Source organism: Siniperca chuatsi, linkage group LG15 (assembly GCF_020085105.1).
Source record: "Siniperca chuatsi isolate FFG_IHB_CAS linkage group LG15, ASM2008510v1, whole genome shotgun sequence".
NCBI lineage: Eukaryota > Metazoa > Chordata > Actinopteri > Centrarchiformes > Sinipercidae > Siniperca > Siniperca chuatsi.
In genome coordinates this window covers 29,344,874-29,361,928 of record NC_058056.1, presented here as the reverse complement: position 1 = coordinate 29,361,928, position 17,055 = coordinate 29,344,874, and the positions used below count along the sequence as shown (strand labels likewise).

The window sequence follows — 17,055 nt, the reverse complement described above, 5'->3', positions numbered from 1 at the left end:
AGGCAGGCAGACAGGCAGGTAGACAGGCAGGTAGACAGTCAGACAGACAGTCAGGTAGACAGACAGTCAGGTAGACAGACAGGTAGACAGGCAGGTAGACAGGCAGGCAGACAGGCAGGTAGACAGGCAGGCAGGCAGGCAGGTAGACAGGCAGGTAGACAGGCAGGTAGACAGTCAGACAGACAGTCAGGTAGACAGGCAGGTAGACAGGCAGGTAGACAGTCAGACAGACAGTCAGGCAGACAGGCAGTCAGGCAGACAGACAGACAGACAGACAGACAGACAGACAGACAGACAGAGAGGCAGACAGACAGACAGACAGACAGACAGGCAGACAGACAGGCAGACAGACAGACAGACAGACAGGCAGACAGACAGACAGACAGACAGGCAGACAGACAGACAGACAGACAGGCAGACAGACAGAGAGCAGACAGACAGACAGACAGACAGACAGGCAGACAGACAGACAGACAGACAGACAGGCAGACAGACAGACAGACAGACAGACAGGCAGACAGACAGACAGACACAGATATAAGTTGAACTGTAAATCCTGTCAGTCGTCTGTGTTGAAACGAAAGCGCTTCATGATGGCCGACCCCGCCGTCCATCCAGCAGATCTAAAGTCACAAACTAAAGAGAAGAAGAAGAAAAAGATGGCGGCAGTCAGTCATGACACGATGGTGGTGCAGATTTGTTCCCAGTTCACCCACAACAACCAGCTCGGCATCAAAGCCACTGAAAGCAAAAGATCAACAGAATAATAAGTTTCTAATAATAATATATTAATAAAGTTTATTTATATAGTACTTTTATTAACAATTAAAATATTGTATAATCTGTTAAAATACAAAAATTTATAAAAATGGCAAGAGCGGGATGATAAAACCCAGCAACATATTAAAAACTCATAAACACTATGGAAACGCTGGAGGCTCGGAGGGTTAGGAGCAGCCGTAACTCATAAACCCCTCATTTAACTTGGAGCTTGTACAAGATCATAAAACCAGTACGGAACGAAACGTAGATCGGATCACAGCTGGAGGCGGACGCTTTCCTAAAGACTCGTGAGCGAGTCGTCCGGCCGCGGGAACGTCGTGTGTCGTCTTCTTCGTGGACGTTGTTTGAAAGAATCGACCTGAAGGAGTTAAACTCTCTGCGAGGAGTTACTGAAGCCGGCGTGCAGACACGTTTCAATAACACGTCTCACATCTGCCACATTCTCAACCCGAAACTCACACAGATTTTAGCAACAGACACGTGTTTACTTTTGTTTAAATCTTCAGCTAAAGGAGACAGGTGAGCAGAAAGACAGGTGAGCAGAAAGACAGCTGAGCAGAAAGACAGGTGAGCAGCTGCATCATGGTTTTATTAAAGTCTCAGTTTTCTCTGAAACACTGAAACAAGCTGCAGTTTGACATTTAAAGTCTGGAGAGATTTAATAAAAAGATGAGTTTAAAAAGTAAATAAATAATAAATTAAAGCAAATTCATGAGTCAGCCAGAGCAGCGGATCTTCTTCGTCTGGTTTCTCAGCTGTTTGTTGTAGCGCCCTCTGCTGGCCGGAGAGTCACACTGAACACAAATCCAAACATTTAAAAATAACTTTGACGCTTTTAAGCTGAACTTTCCAGTTTCTCTTCAGCTGTTTGTGTATCAGCTGTTGTGTGTTGACGGAAAGCCCCCTCTGCTGCTGAGAACTGAAACATTCCTGTTAGTTTCTGTTTCTGTGAACAAAGTCCACACTGCAGCTCTGAGAGCTCCGGCGTGATTTCACTGATTGTGACACCTTTGTGTTTTTAATCGCCTCTTCTCAGAGTGACCAAACTAAAGGACAGATTACATGAATGAAGGTGGATTCCTCTCTTTTACATTCCCAGCACCGTTCTGTAGTAAACACCTGAAGTCTGACCGCTGTGAAATAATATCGATGGAGTCTCGTAGGCTTTGTTCAGACTGCAGGCAAATCAGATTTGTTCCTCAGATCTTTAAGGCAGACTGTCCGCACTGTTATCTGCGAGCGATCAGATCGGATTTGTGTGTCCAGACATCGCCAACCTGTCTGCATGGGTTGCTGTGGTAACTACGTACGCTGATGACGCGGCTTTCCAACGTGGAAGCATCAGAAATGGAGATCCATCATCTCGCCCTCCAACCCATCGCGCTGCCATGTTGCGGTGCAGAATTCCTCCGTCGCAGCGGACCAGCAGCAGCGGAGGCGGCTCGCCCAGTCCGCCCTGCTAGCAGCATGGATTCTGCTCAGCTGCTCTGATGCACTTCTGTCGCTCTGGATGTGACGTTGTCGTTGTGTGTCGCGTTGCGGATGACGTAAAAGACACTTTGAAATCCGATTTGTGTGGCCAGAGCGTCCGGACTGAGCCGCACGTATAGAAATCCCATTGGAAACGCATTTCATACCACCTCCAAGTGTGGCTTGGATCCGATTTGCAAAAATCGCATTTCATGTGGTTTTTTGCTGTCCAGACTTTCTAAAATCAATCTGGATACAATCTGGATTTGCCAAAAAATGGATTTGGGCTGGCAGTCTGAACAAGGCCTTACTGTGTAAAGTTTCTTCTTCTCATGTAAATCATCCAGATGTAGTCACTGTGTTTATCAGGTTTCTTTATCGATGTTCTTTCTGTCAAATGAATCAGAAGTTTCCAAACAGTGTTTACAATTAACTTATAGAGCTGATAAACTGAATGATTATTTATTGTTTATGGTGGTTTAAAATACAGTTAAACCATATTATCATCCTCTGGTAACTGACTGGCTTCATTCCACAAACTGCTTCTCATTTATAAATATCTCCAGTAATCAGATTTATTAATATAAATGATGTGTGATGTTCAGTGAATCATTCAGGTCTTTTATTTTGAAGTTTAGTCAGGAAATCAGAGTCTTTCAGTCTGTGATGATGTCACACACAGGAAGTGTGTGTGTGTGTGTGTGTGTGTGTGTGTGTGTGTGTGTGTGTGTGTGTGTGTGTGTTAATGATGCAGTGGAAAAGCCCCTAGCATCCCCACAGCTGAGCAATGACAGGAAGTGATGTGTTTCTGTTTGGTGTGTGTGTGTGTGTGTGTGTGTGCGTTTCCAACAGCTGATTCTGTGGTCAGGGTTAAGGTCAAAGGTTATAACTCTTTATGTTTTTAAGGTAATTAATGTGCTCACTTCAGTTTTATTCTTCTTCTGGATGTTTTTGTCCTTCGACTACATCGACGCACTTTTATAGAAACTTCATGCAAACTTTAAAATGTGCAGCTGCTTTAGGATTTTTGTTTTGTATTCAAGGTTTTCTTATCTAACTTTCTTTTCTTTTTGAAATAACCAACTTTTATTCAACTGTTTTATAATGGAAGTGTATGGGCAGAATTTTAAACAAGCCACTTAACTTTGAACTTCATCTACTTACAAACTTTAAATAAAGCTCCAGACTGAATTATTGGTAACACAGTATTTGTGGGTGTGTGCATAAGACTGACATTACACCTGTCATAACCATGACATTACACCTGTCATAACCATGACATTACACCTGTCATGACACCTGTCATGAACATGAAGGAGCCTTTTATGAAGGTTTATGACTGTTGTCATTAAATGCCATTCGGTCCATTATGTCACTTTTATTGCAAAGTTGACACAGTTTGAGATGTCTTTGTTCTGACAACTTGACATTAATCAAGAAAACATAACATGCATAAACATGCCATAGCAGGCCTCTTTATGAAACTTACAGAAACTGTTTCGCTTTATGTGTTAACATAACATTATACTGTCATATGTGCTTGGTTTTGACATTAAGTGTCATGAGACCATTATAACTGTGTCATGAATAATCCCCTTGACCTCAAGTAAAGTGGAACCATTTGGACTTGTCATAAAGATGTCATTAAATGTTATAAGGCCAGTTAGACGACAGACTACAGTACCAAAGTGATTTATGGAGTTTCCTGATGGCTTTACTTGTTGCTAAAGTAATGTTAGCTAAGCTAACCACATTGGTGGTGGTTGAGGTGAGTTTCCCCCCTCCACTGTGAAGCACTTTGGATATCAAGATAAAACGCTAACGTTACATAAATGTAATCCGTTATTATTATTTTCTAACCGCTAACTGCTGCTAATTGTAACTGTTAGCTGCAACTAGCTAGTTAGCTTTGTTAGACCCGTGCAGCCAGCCGTCCTATTAACTGACTCAGGATCCCAGGAGGCAAACCTGGCTACAAAACCACCTCAGTACTGTATTCCCTGTCAAACTGGCCACCGTCTGTCTCGAAGGTTGTGTTTGTCCCGGTCCAGCCGTGTTCACTGGAAGCTAGACGCTGATGCTAGCTGCATGGCGCGGGGGGCGCACATTCAGTGCTATTGGCTAAACGGCAATCAATATTCGCAACAAGACCCTCCCTAGCTTCCTGTTTTTACAGGAAACACGTAAATATGCGGAATAAAATAGCACTCTGCTAGCCGTTTTGCTCCCCCAGCCCAGAACCAATTAGCAGCAGTTAGCAGTTATAATAATAATGTCATAACAAAGACATCTCAAACTTATGTCACCTTTGCCTTAAAACTGACATAATGGACTAAATGACACGTAATAGTTAAAAACCTCCTTCATGTTCATGACAGGTGTCATATTATGGTTATGCACACCCCTTCAAACAAAGTGTTACCGAATTATTAAACTTCCAATCTTCTGCTGTTTTTGAAAAATCGCAGTTTCAGTTAGATTTTTATTGACATTCTCGGAGTCTGTAGTGATTGTGCATGGTGCAGGGACACTACGGCAACCACCTGAAATCAGAACCAGAAATACTTTATTGATCTCCGATGGGAAACTCTTTTGTTACAGCTGCTCACTGTCACGTCGATGCACACTTGAGAATAGAAGGAATAGAAGTACAGTGTCAACACTTCAAGTCCTTTCACTGTTTACACGTACAGTGTTTACACCTCAAATGACACTTGAGCTCCTTTCAGCTTTTCAGCTTCTTTCAGCACTGTACCTCCATCTGACACTTCAACCCCTTTTAGTGCTTTCACCTTATTTGACACTTCAACTGCCTTCAGTGCTTTCACTTCCACTGATGCTTGAACACCTTGAGTCCAACTCAGTTTTCATTCATTGGAACTTTTCTATTTGTAGGGGTTTAATAGCTGAAGTTGAAGTGCTGAGCAGAGTTGAAATGTCAGTTGAAGTGAAAGTACTCAAAGGTGTTAAAGGTGTAAACATGTTAGTTGGAGATGACGTGTCAGTTGAAGTGCTGAGTCCTGAAAGTGTCAGCGCTTTCATGTTACCTGACACTTCAGCTCCTTTCAGTCCTTCAGCCCTTACTCCCATACAATATCAAAGCTCAAAAGAATCTAAATTTAAGCAGTTTTACATTTTTTCACTGTATTTCACAGGTACCTTTGACCTCAGTCGTGCAGATTGAGGTCAGTTTACTGTTAAAGGAACATTTTGTGAATCTTGTTTTTATGTCGGAACCTCAGTCTTTTAGTTAGTTGGTTAACTGTTTGTTTCATTGTCTCCCTCTTCCTCCCCCCTCAGGTCATGTCAGCGGGGAGGAGTGCTGACGGCAGGGAGGTGCAGATTCCCCTCCAGCAGGTGGCGCCCTCCCTGGCCACGCCCCTCTCAGTGGCCCTGCCCTCTCACCGACCAGCCAATCCCTGGCCTCCCAGCGACCCCACTGCTTCACAAGGTAAACACTTCAACACCTACATCATCAGCGGGTCCCAGCCCTACGCTGTGATTGGCTAAGAGTTTTATTGATTAATTAGCTGCATTCGGGTCCTTTCAGTAGCCTCCTCAGCTGAGTGTGTCAGTCAGAGCTGAAGTGTGTCTTGCTGCAGTTCCTCTAATGTCCACTAGATGCTGCTGTGATCAAATTCTGACTGTATTGAAGTGAATGTGAAAACCTCCAACTTCTCTCTACAAATACCAAGTCAGAACATTTGTATCTCTGTGTTCAGGTGTCCCTGCAGGTTTCCTGCCTCTTCATGGAGGATTCAGAGATCACTTTGTAGAAACTCCAGAAACCAAATACTGCTGCGAGGCCTGCAGGCTGGTCCTGTGTCAGCCCCGCCAGACCGAGTGTGGACACCGCTTCTGTCAGAGCTGCATCAACGACATCCTCAGGTGAGACACACGAAGACACAGTGAGACAAAGTGTGAGACAAGTAGACAGGAAGTGGTTTCCAGGTTTCTGATGTCTCTTAGACTTTAAAGTCTTTATGGTCTGATCTCTTTACTTGTGTGGTCACCTGTGAACACAGTGGTCACTTGTACTGGTGCACACAGGCAGCAAACAAACCGTTTGAACAGGTGTAGCAGGTATAGTAGGTGTAGCAGCTGTCCTCTTACAGAACAACCTCCTAGACCTCACCAGTCTGGTTTGAAATCAGGCCACTGAATGATTCCTCCTTTACAACATCAGGAGGATTAACCCTTTCCTCACCAGGGAGGCGGCTCAGGTGCTCATCCAGGTGTTTGTCATCTCCTGCCTGGACTACTGCAACTCCCTCGTTGTCTGCCATCAGACCTCTGCAGCTAATGCAGAATGCTGCTGCCCACCTCTGTTCACTACACTGGCTTCCTGTTGGTGCTCGCACTCAGTTCAGATCTGGTGCTTGTCTACAGGGCAGTGAAGGGAACTGCTCTTCCTACCTCTGAGCCCTGGTCTAACCCTCCACCCCGGCCAGACCACTGCGCTGGCCTGAGGTCACCCATCCAGATCAAACTCTGGATCCACAGTGCTAGACTGAACTCCCCACTGAGGTCAGAACAGCAGAGTCACAGCACATCTCCAGCAGAGTCACAGCACATCTTCTACTGCAAAGTCACTGCACATCTAATGCAGAGTCACTGCACATCTACAGCAGAGTCACAGCACATCTACTGCAGAGTCACTGCACATCTTCTACTGCAGAGTCACTGCACATCTACAGCAGAGTCACTGCACATCCTCTACTGCAGAGTCACAGCACATCTTCTACAGCAGAGTCACAGCACATCTACTGCAGAGTCACTGCACATCTACAGCAGAGTCACTGCACATCTTCTACTGCAGAGTCACTGCACATCTACTGCAGAGTCACTGCACATCCTCTACTGCAGAGTCACTGCACATCTACTGCAGAGTCACTGCACATCCTCTACTGCAGAGTCACAGCACATCTACTGCAGAGTCACTGCACATCTACTGCAGAGTCACAGCACATCTTCTACTGCAGAGTCACAGCACATCTTCTACAGCAGAGTCACAGCACATCTACTGCAGAGTCATAGCACATCTACTGCAGAGTCACTGCACATCTACTGCAGTCACTGCACATCTTCTACTGCAGAGTCACTGCACATCTTCTACAGCAGAGTCACTGCACATCTTCTACTGCAGAGTCACTGCACATCTACAGCAGAGTCACAGCACATCTTCTACTGCAGTCACAGCACATCTACTGCAGAGTCACAGCACATCTTCTACAGCAGAGTCACTGCACATCTACTGCAGAGTCACAGCACATCTTCTACTGCAGAGTCACTGCACATCTTCTACTGCAGAGTCACTGCACATCTACTGCAGAGTCACAGCACATCTACTGCAGAGTCACTGCACATCTTCTACAGCAGAGTCACTGCACATCTACTGCAGAGTCACAGCACATCTACAGCAGAGTCACAGCACATCTACTGCAGAGTCACTGCACATCTTCTACAGCAGAGTCACTGCACATCTTCTACAGCAGAGTCACAGCACATCTTCTACTGCAGAGTCACAGCACATCTTCTACTGCAGAGTCACTGCGCATCTTCTACAGCAGAGTCACAGCACATCTACAGCAGAGTCACTGCACATCTACAGCAGAGTCACTGCACATCTTCTACAGAGTCACAGCACATCTTCTACAGCAGAGTCACAGCACATCTACAGCAGAGTCACTGCACACATCTACAGCAGAGTCACAGCACATCTTATACTGCAGAGTCACAGCACATCTTCTACTGCAGAGTCACTGCACATCTACTGCAGAGTCACAGCACATCTTCTACTGCAGAGTCACTGCACATCTTCTACTGCAGAGTCACTGCACATCTTCTACAGCAGAGTCACTGCACATCTTCTACTGCAGAGTCACTGCACATCTTCTACTGCAGAGTCACTGCACATCTTCTACTGCAGAGTCACTGCACATCTTCTACTGCAGAGTCACTGCACATCTACTGCAGTCACTGCACATCTTCTACTGCAGAGTCACAGCACATCTACTGCAGAGTCACTGCACATCTTCTACAGCAGAGTCACTGCACATCTTCTACTGCAGAGTCACAGCACATCTTCTACTGCAGAGTCACTGCACATCTACTGCAGAGTCACAGCACATCTTCTACTGCAGAGTCACTGCACATCTTCTACTGCAGAGTCACAGCACATCTTCTACTGCAGAGTCACTGCACATCTTCTACTGCAGAGTCACTGCACATCTACTGCAGAGTCACAGCACATCTACTGCAGAGTCACAGCACATCTTCTACAGCAGAGTCACTGCACATCTTCTACAGAGTCACTGCACATCTTCTACAGAGTTACTGCACATCTACTGCAGAGTCACAGCACATCTTCTACTGCAGAGTCACAGCACATCTTCTACTGCAGAGTCACAGCACTTCTACTGCAGAGTCACTGCACATCTACTGCAGAGTCACAGCACATCTACTGCAGTCACAGCACATCTACTGCAGAGTCACAGCACATCTACTGCAGAGTCACTGCACATCTTCTACTGCAGAGTCACTGCACATCTACTGCAGAGTCACTGCGCATCTTCTACAGCAGAGTCACTGCACATCTACTGCAGAGTCACTGCACATCTTCTACTGCAGAGTCACTGCACATCTACTGCAGAGTCACAGCACATCTACTGCAGAGTCACAGCACATCTTCTACAGCAGAGTCACAGCACATCTACTGCAGAGTCACAGCACATCTACTGCAGAGTCACAGCACATCTTCTACAGCAGAGTCACAGCACATCTTCTACTGCAGAGTCACTGCACATCTACTGCAGAGTCACAGCACATCTACTGCAGAGTCACAGCACATCTTCTACAGCAGAGTCACAGCACATCTACTGCAGAGTCACAGCACATCTACTGCAGAGTCACAGCACATCTTCTACAGCAGAGTCACAGCACATCTTCTACAGCAGAGTCACTGCACATCTTCTACAGAGTCACTGCACATCTTCTACAGAGTTACTGCACATCTACTGCAGAGTCACAGCACATCTACTGCAGTCACAGCACATCTTCTACTGCAGAGTCACTGCACATCTACTGCAGAGTCACAGCACATCTACTGCAGAGTCACAGCACATCTACTGCAGAGTCACTGCACATCTTCTACTGCAGAGTCACTGCACATCTTGTATTGTATGCTGAAAACCACCTTTTCAAACTATATGTCAACAAGCCTTGCTAGCACTTACTTTATAAAAACCAAAAACTAAATCTCTCTTACACTCCCAGTTTTGGATGATATCGGCCTCTTGCCCCTGTGTGGTTTGAATGCACTTGTAAGTTTCTTTTGGACTAAAGTATCTGTGAAATTAATGCAATGTAATGCAACAGGTGGTTGCTGGTTATGCTCTGACCAGCAGGTTGTCACCCCGTTTGTCTTCAGTTGAATCGGTAACTTTATGTCCTTTCTCCTCCTGCAGTCATCCAAACCCGGTATGTCCAGCTGACATGGAGCCTCTGTTCAAAGACAAGGTGCGCAGGAAGTGACATTACAACAGATTATTATATATTGATGGATTATTGATCAGTTACTGAAGCTCCTGTGTTTGTGTTTCAGATCTTCAGAGACGTTTGCTGCCACCGGGAGATCATGGCGCTTAAGGTTTACTGTCGCAGTGAAGCTAATGGCTGTCAGGAGCAGATGAGTCTGCATCAGATACCTGTGAGAAAAACAACATGCTCATACACTGTTATCACAGCAACGGAGAATTCTGCTCTCTGATTGGCTGTAGGGTGTCCTATATAAATCCTGTGGACATCTCAAATACAGTTAAGGACAACAGTTTAACCACCCTTCTAGAAACAATGAAGGATTCCCAGGTGTCCACATAAAGATGATGACTAGAGTTTATGATATCAGGACAACTCAGTCTCTCTGTCTGTCTCTCACGTGTCTCTCTGTCTGTCTGTAGGACCACCTCAATGTGTGTCCGTTCTTCGAGGTTCCCTGTCCGTTGGGTAAATGTAAAGAGCGAATGATGAGGAAAGAGATTCCCGACCACCTCAGCTGGAAATGTAAACACAGAGAAACCAGCTGCGAGTTCTGCATGACCAAGATGCCTCTAACAGACCTGCAGGTATGTCATGACATCACTGCTGACCCACCTGCAGGTAGCTAGCTCCAGTTCTGGGGACTAGTTACAGAGGTCTGGGGACTAGCTGCAGAGGTCTGGGGACTAGCTGCAGAGGTCTGGGGAATAGTTTCAGAGGTCTGGGGACTAGCTGCAGAGGTCTGGGGACTAGTTTCAGAGGTCTGGGGACTCGCTGCAGAGGTCTGGGGACTAGCTGCAGAGGTCTGGGGACTAGCTGCAGAGGTCTGGGGACTAGCTGCAGAGGTCTCAGGACTAGCTGCAGAGGTCTGGGGACTAGCTGCAGAGGTCTGGGGACTAGTTTCAGAGGTCTGGGGACTAGCTGCAGAGGTCTGGGGACTAGCTGCAGAGGTCTGGGGACTCGCTGCAGAGGTCTGGGGACTAGCTGCAGAGGTCTGGGGACTAGTTTCAGAGGTCTGGGGACTAGCTGCAGAGGTCTGGGGACTAGCTGCAGAGGTCTGGGGACTAGCTGCAGAGGTCTGGGGACTCGCTGCAGAGGTCTGGGGACTAGCTGCAGAGGTCTGGGGACTAGTTTCAGAGGTCTGGGGACTAGCTGCAGAGGTCTGGGGACTAGCTGCAGAGGTCTGGGGACTAGCTGCAGAGGTCTGGGGACTAGCTGCAGAGGTCTGGGGACTAGCTGCAGAGGTCTGGGGACTAGCTGCAGAGGTCTGGGGACTAGTTGCAGAGGTCTGGGGACTAGCTGCAGAGTTCATGTTTACTGTGAACGAGTTGACATCACCACAGCATTGTCGTGGTGATTGAAAGATCTTTGCAACTTTTGCCCTGAATGAACACAAGCTCAGTCTTGTCTGGGTTGAACCTCTGCTGAACTCCTTTATCTTCAGACTGGAGGTCTTCGCAGTCCCAGAGACTAAATAGACCTACGAGGACTTGACACAGACTGACCTGAGAACAGGAAACCGTTTTAGATTGATGAGGAAAGTTTGATTGAACACTGAAGCAGAGTGTTCCTGTGGTGAAGCTGTTGTTCTGATTCTGAACTCCAGTCTGAAGTTTATGTTACGTAATAAAGTTTCTGTTGTTTTCAGAAACACAAAGAGACAGTGTGTCCAGCGTTCCCAGTGTCGTGTCCAAACCACTGCTCCTTCTCTTCCCTGCCCCGGAGTGAGGTACTGATCCAGTTTATCATCCGCCGCCCAATCAGAGGACTGTGTTTAATTTAGCTCTGTTTCTGTGTTTCACCTGTTTAACCCAGAGAGCAGTTAGTATTGATGATACTGATTGATTGGTTTTGTGTTTCAGCTGTCCAGTCACCAACATGACTGTCCCAAAGCTCAGGTGAGCTGTCAGTTCCACCGCTACGGCTGCACCTTCAAGGTAACTCCTCACCCTCTACTTCTTCTTCTTCTGTTTCTTCTTCTCAATGTGAATGTACCAGTGTGTACTGTATAAACTATATATACTGTGTTAATGTGTTTACTGTATGCACTGTGTTTCTTTGTGTTTCAGGGTTTGAATCAGGACATGAGGCAACATGAGTCCACCTTTGCAGCTGAACACCTGAGAATGATGGCCAACAGAAACTCCACGTTAGAGAACAAGGTAACCATGGCAACCAGACTGAGACTGTAACTATAGCAGAAGGTTCAGTGTGAGTTTACCTTTGGTTTTCATTTCTAGGTGGAGGATGTTAAAGGTGAATTGTTGGAGAGGTATAAGGTGCTTCCTGCTCTCAGCAGTCGTCTGTCTGAACTGGAGAACCAGAACGACGAGCTGAGAGAGAAGAACCGACAGATGGAGCAGAAACTGGCCACCATGCAGGTAATACTAATTCTACTAAGGCAAGGCAATATATTTATATAGCACATTTTGTATACTGTGAAAGTTCAAAGTGGGTTAAAATTCCATAAAATAGTGAAGTGAAGAAAAAATAACCCACAAAATTAAAACTTTAAAATTAATGCAATAAATAGTAAATCTGAATCCAAGACAAAACCCACATTTCTGGCCTGACTCAGAGTTTACAGATAAAGAGTGAAGGTGTGCAATAATACAGTGCAGTATTGTACTGTATACAGTACTGTATGTAGTACATCATGTCGACAGTATGACCCTAAACCTTGTGTGGCAGATGCATCTGTAAATACTAGTTTATATGTTTTTAATGTGGCTGGGAACAATAAACACTGTGAAGGCATAGCTTGAAGAAGGTCTGGGATTCAAACAGTGACACAACTGAAACCAAAGACTAGGGGTGGAGCCCCGACACCATCAACTACACTTTGTATCTGTCAGTCAGTCAGACTGACTAGTCCCTCCCCTAAACCTGGACAGCCAATCATCTCTCTCTTCCTATAGAAACTAATGAGCTCTCACTCAGAGAAGCTCCTGGAGGTGGAGCTAGAGCTTCGTTCTCTCCGTATGCTGAGAGAAGAGGTGGAGAACCTGAGAGGAATGCTGGAGAACGTCCGGACGAGACTGAACGCTCTGGAACAAGGGGGACGCAATGGGACTGGATCCACAACACACACTCTGGGTCAGAACACACACACTGGGGACTGGGGGGGAGGGTCTTAGGACTGGTTCCAGAGGTCTGGGGACTCACACACAGTCAATCAATAACTCAATAATGAATATCCACCTCTCTGCAGCATCCCTGGAAACTCAGCTGAATCGACATGACGACATGCTGAGTGTCCACGAGATCCGATTGGCCGACATGGACCTGCGTTTCCAGGTGCTGGAGACGGCGAGCTACAACGGGACTTTGATCTGGAAGATCCGCGACTACAAGAGAAGGAAACAGGAAGCGGTGGCGGCAAAGACACTGTCGCTGTACTCACAGCCATTTTATACTGGATACTTTGGGTACAAGATGTGCGCCCGCGTCTACCTGAACGGAGACGGCATGGGCAAGGGGACACACCTGTCGCTGTTCTTTGTGGTGATGAGGGGCGAGTACGACGCCCTGCTTCCCTGGCCCTTCAAACAGAAGGTACTGACTGGTTACTGACTACGTTACCGACTGGTTACTGTCATGTTTACCGACTGGTTACCTACTGATGAGGGGCGAGTACGCTGCCCTGCTGGCCTGGCCCTTCACCTGTCTGGTTACCTATGATCTCCTGACTGGTTCACTGACGGGTTACGGACAGTTTAACCAGGCGTTTTATAAGTGAAGCATTCTTTATTTGAGTCTTCTGGGTTCAAAAGGGTTAAACTTTTTGTTGTTTTGTGGCCAAAATGATGCTGACAGACCTGTCTGTCTCTCTACCTGTCTGTCTGTCTGTTAGGTGACTCTGATGCTGATGGACCAGGGTCCGTCGAGGAAACACTTGGGTGATGCCTTCAAGCCTGATCCAAACAGTAGCAGCTTCAGACGTCCTGCAGCAGAGATGAACATCGCCTCCGGCTGTCCTCTCTTTGTGTCTCAGAGCGTCCTGGAGACTGGCAGCTACATCAAAGACGACACCATCTTCATCAAGGTGAGGATACACAACACCTGCTGCTACTAGGTGCAGAGGGACTAGTTTCCGAGGTCTGTTTGGTTTACAAACTAATCAATATCTGTGTTGATTGGTTTGATCGTCAGGTTACCGTGGATACCTCTGACCTTCCTGACCCATGATGTTGCGACCCCTCTGACCTCGCTGGTCTGAGATCTGCTCACCTGTAAAATAACGCCCAAAAGAGCAAAGACTGATGGGAAGGATGAGTGACAATGGAGGAGGCTCGTCCATCAGCGACGCCAACAGAAGAAAAGAAGAAGAAGACAGGAAGCAGCCAACCAGAGTGAACTTTACAGAGGCCGGACGGGTCCTCTTCTGATAGATTGATGGACAACTGAACAACGTGTGTGTGTGTGTGTGTGTGTGTGTGTGTGTGTGTGTGTGTGTGTGTGTGTGTGTGTGTGTGTGTGAATGGATCAGTGTTACCATGACATCACCATGGTGATATCACTGCTAGCCAACATGGCCACTGCAGCGAGGACGTTGTTGCTGCTCATTACTGATGCTGTGCATCAAGCTTTACTTCCTGTTTATTACCTGTTTACCAAGGAATGCTGGGAAATCCAATGCAGCCACAGAGGAGCTGATAAAACCAGTACAGACCAGCAGGACCCAGTACAGAAACCTTTTCTAGCAAAAAGCAGAAGACACCCATTGCAGACCAGTAAAATCCAGTAGAAACTATTTCTTATAAAGACAAGTAGACTCTCACACAGGGCCCAGTACAAACCAGTAAAGACCTGCGAGACCCAGTATAAACCGAAGTATCTGATTACTTTAATCTGACCAACATTATCTGGTCATTAAGTCAAATGAGCATTTTGGGTAACACTTTATTTGAAGGGGTGTGCATAAGACTGACATGACTCCTATCATGAACATGAAGTAGTCTTACTTGAATCTAGGGTATGTGATGTATTTCAGAAGCATTTTTATTGTATTTGTTGAAATTCTCTTCACATCCCAACAGCAATCAATAAATCAAATGCTCTGAAATTGTTATTTTTAAATCCGGTATCTGTGGCTGTCGCAGGCCTGTGATAAGCCCATCTAATCATTTCAGTCCGAATGAAATGATTGGCGGGCCTACCTGCCTGCCTGCCTGCCTGCCTGCGGCACTCTGCCCGTACACTCATTGCACATGAAAACGTGGACCTTTCATTAATATGTCATTATATGTTAGTACACTGTCACAATACCTTAAAGACAATGGGCAAGTCAAGAGATAGTTTTTCTTTTATTGTATTTGCACAACAATACATTTCGTTCTTCAGAAAAATACCTGTTGACTACTTGGATTACTTGTTCTTCCTCAGAGGGTTCTGGTATATTCTTAGCACGTACATTTTGTATTTTGGGGAAAAACAAAAAAACAGGATTAAACAGGCAGAAAGAAAAGAATGTCCTTCCAAACGTTCGTAAGTGTACTTATACTTTACTGGGAGGAGTTTTCCACTGTTTTCCTTTGTTACAGCCCTCCTGCAGTGCTCTGCGAACTGAGAGATCTTCTCGTTATCTTCGTCTCCGGGGAGCAGCTCCTTGAAAGTGTCAGGATATGTGATCGCTAGCGCAGCAATTGAGACTTGTTGTCTTCTTAATGTCAAGTTGTCATCTCAAACTTTGCATTAAAATTACATAATTGACCGAATGACACTTAATGACAACAGTCATGAACAGGGTTCATGTCCGTGTCATGTCAGTCTTATGCACACACCTTCAAATACAGTGTATCAGTTTACATGATTGTTAGACAGCATTTTAATGTTTAGACTATATTTCTTATTATTTCTGAAAATAATATTTTCCTCATTTGCAACAGGTCAAATATTATCAAGCTAAAAATAGTCCTGTCAGTTGATTCAGTTACAGTTACACCTGTTGGTTACTGAGTGTAAATACTCAGTAACAGTTCATCTCTATGTCAGAACTAGTTTGTGTGGTTTCACCTGTTTGAAAGAGTGACGTCATAACAAGGTTACATTTAAACTTCTGTTGCAGCTGTCTCCGAAACATAACCTGGAGCAGCTTTACTGTACTGAACACGCAGAGCAGACAGACAGGTAGAGTGAGAGGACAGGGAAAGACGAGTGGTTTAACGTTAGAGGGGATTATAGTTTAATTGGATTGTTTAGAAACGTTTTATTTTTCTTCACTGAGTGTTGAAGTGGCCCCCCGAGGAAAGATTAACCTGTGGCCCCTCAGGTGGTCTGAGACTCCTGATCTGTTGGTTTACAGTGGTATAAGACCTCAGTTTGATAGTAAAGTTAGATTTAAAAGTCTGATATCTGACCGATGAGGTGATGATCTGACAGCTCTGCTCTCTGAAGGTCTGATTCACAGATCTGAATCAGATCTGAATTAGACGTTTACACAGGTCCAAAATAATTTGATCTGATTTGAAACTGACCTGAGGAAAACCTGAAGGAACCCAAAGTAAGGAAATTAATCTAAAAAAGAGACATGATCCAAAAGTGACCATAGAATGATTCATAGTTCAGATCTGATTATAGAACAGTAGAAACCAGTAGAGTCCCAGTATAAGTTCCCAGTATGTCTGTTGGAGTTCCTCTGTGGTCTCTGAGTTTTTCAGTGTGGACAGAATTCAACTCATTTGATTCATTTGCACAGTTTGAATGTTTGTTAAAGTGTGAAAATAAAAATATAAAGAAAACACAAAGAATCTCTTATGTTTATTTTATTAGAAAATCAGATGAACTGCAGTGGAAAGCAGAAATGAACCTGGAGAAAATATTTACTGATTTATTGTGGTTCTGCGCTTTAACTGGATAATTTCACTGTGATCATTGATTGAAATAATATGGTGTTTTAATAGATTATGTTCACAGTTTGAAAGTTTTTTAAAGAACAATTCAATTAAATTTTATTTATATAGCGCCAGTTCATAACAGAAGTTATCTCACTGCACTTTTCCTATAGAGCAGGTCTAGACCAAACTCTTTATAACATTACAGAGACCCAACAAATCCCACCATGAGCCAGCAAGATGTAAGAGAGCATACAGTAACACAATGCAAATTCCACACAGAATTTTTAAAATAATAATGTAATAGGAGTGGTAATATTAATATTAACAAAATAATAATAGTAATAATAAAAATGGGAATTATAATGATAATAGTAATAAGACTAATAACAACAATTGTAGTAGCAGTTGTCGAGCAGGAACACGGGGGCAG

At 45.0% G+C, this 17,055-nt stretch overlaps 1 protein-coding gene across 2 annotated transcripts in view; it reads left to right on the top strand.

Moving 5' to 3' along the window:
- The window catches only part of traf3 (TNF receptor-associated factor 3), a 21,958-nt gene extending 5,420 nt beyond the window's left edge, over nucleotides 1–16,538 (top strand). Inside the window, exons 2-14 of one of the 2 annotated variants that reach the window (XM_044166728.1) lie at nucleotides 5,554–5,704; nucleotides 5,976–6,141; nucleotides 9,720–9,771; nucleotides 9,857–9,961; nucleotides 10,212–10,376; nucleotides 11,438–11,518; nucleotides 11,652–11,726; nucleotides 11,859–11,951; nucleotides 12,030–12,170; nucleotides 12,708–12,885; nucleotides 13,001–13,344; nucleotides 13,643–13,834; nucleotides 13,942–16,538. In XM_044166728.1, coding sequence (XP_044022663.1) covers nucleotides 5,557–5,704; nucleotides 5,976–6,141; nucleotides 9,720–9,771; nucleotides 9,857–9,961; nucleotides 10,212–10,376; nucleotides 11,438–11,518; nucleotides 11,652–11,726; nucleotides 11,859–11,951; nucleotides 12,030–12,170; nucleotides 12,708–12,885; nucleotides 13,001–13,344; nucleotides 13,643–13,834; nucleotides 13,942–13,977 — 1,776 coding nt within the window. In that variant the 5' untranslated portion in view covers nucleotides 5,554–5,556 and the 3' untranslated portion in view covers nucleotides 13,978–16,538. The remainder of the gene's footprint in view (nucleotides 1–5,553; nucleotides 5,705–5,975; nucleotides 6,142–9,719; nucleotides 9,772–9,856; nucleotides 9,962–10,211; nucleotides 10,377–11,437; nucleotides 11,519–11,651; nucleotides 11,727–11,858; nucleotides 11,952–12,029; nucleotides 12,171–12,707; nucleotides 12,886–13,000; nucleotides 13,345–13,642; nucleotides 13,835–13,941) is intronic. The other variant, XM_044166729.1, reaches the window with a different exon arrangement.
- The last annotated feature ends 517 nt before the right edge of the window (nucleotides 16,539–17,055 follow it).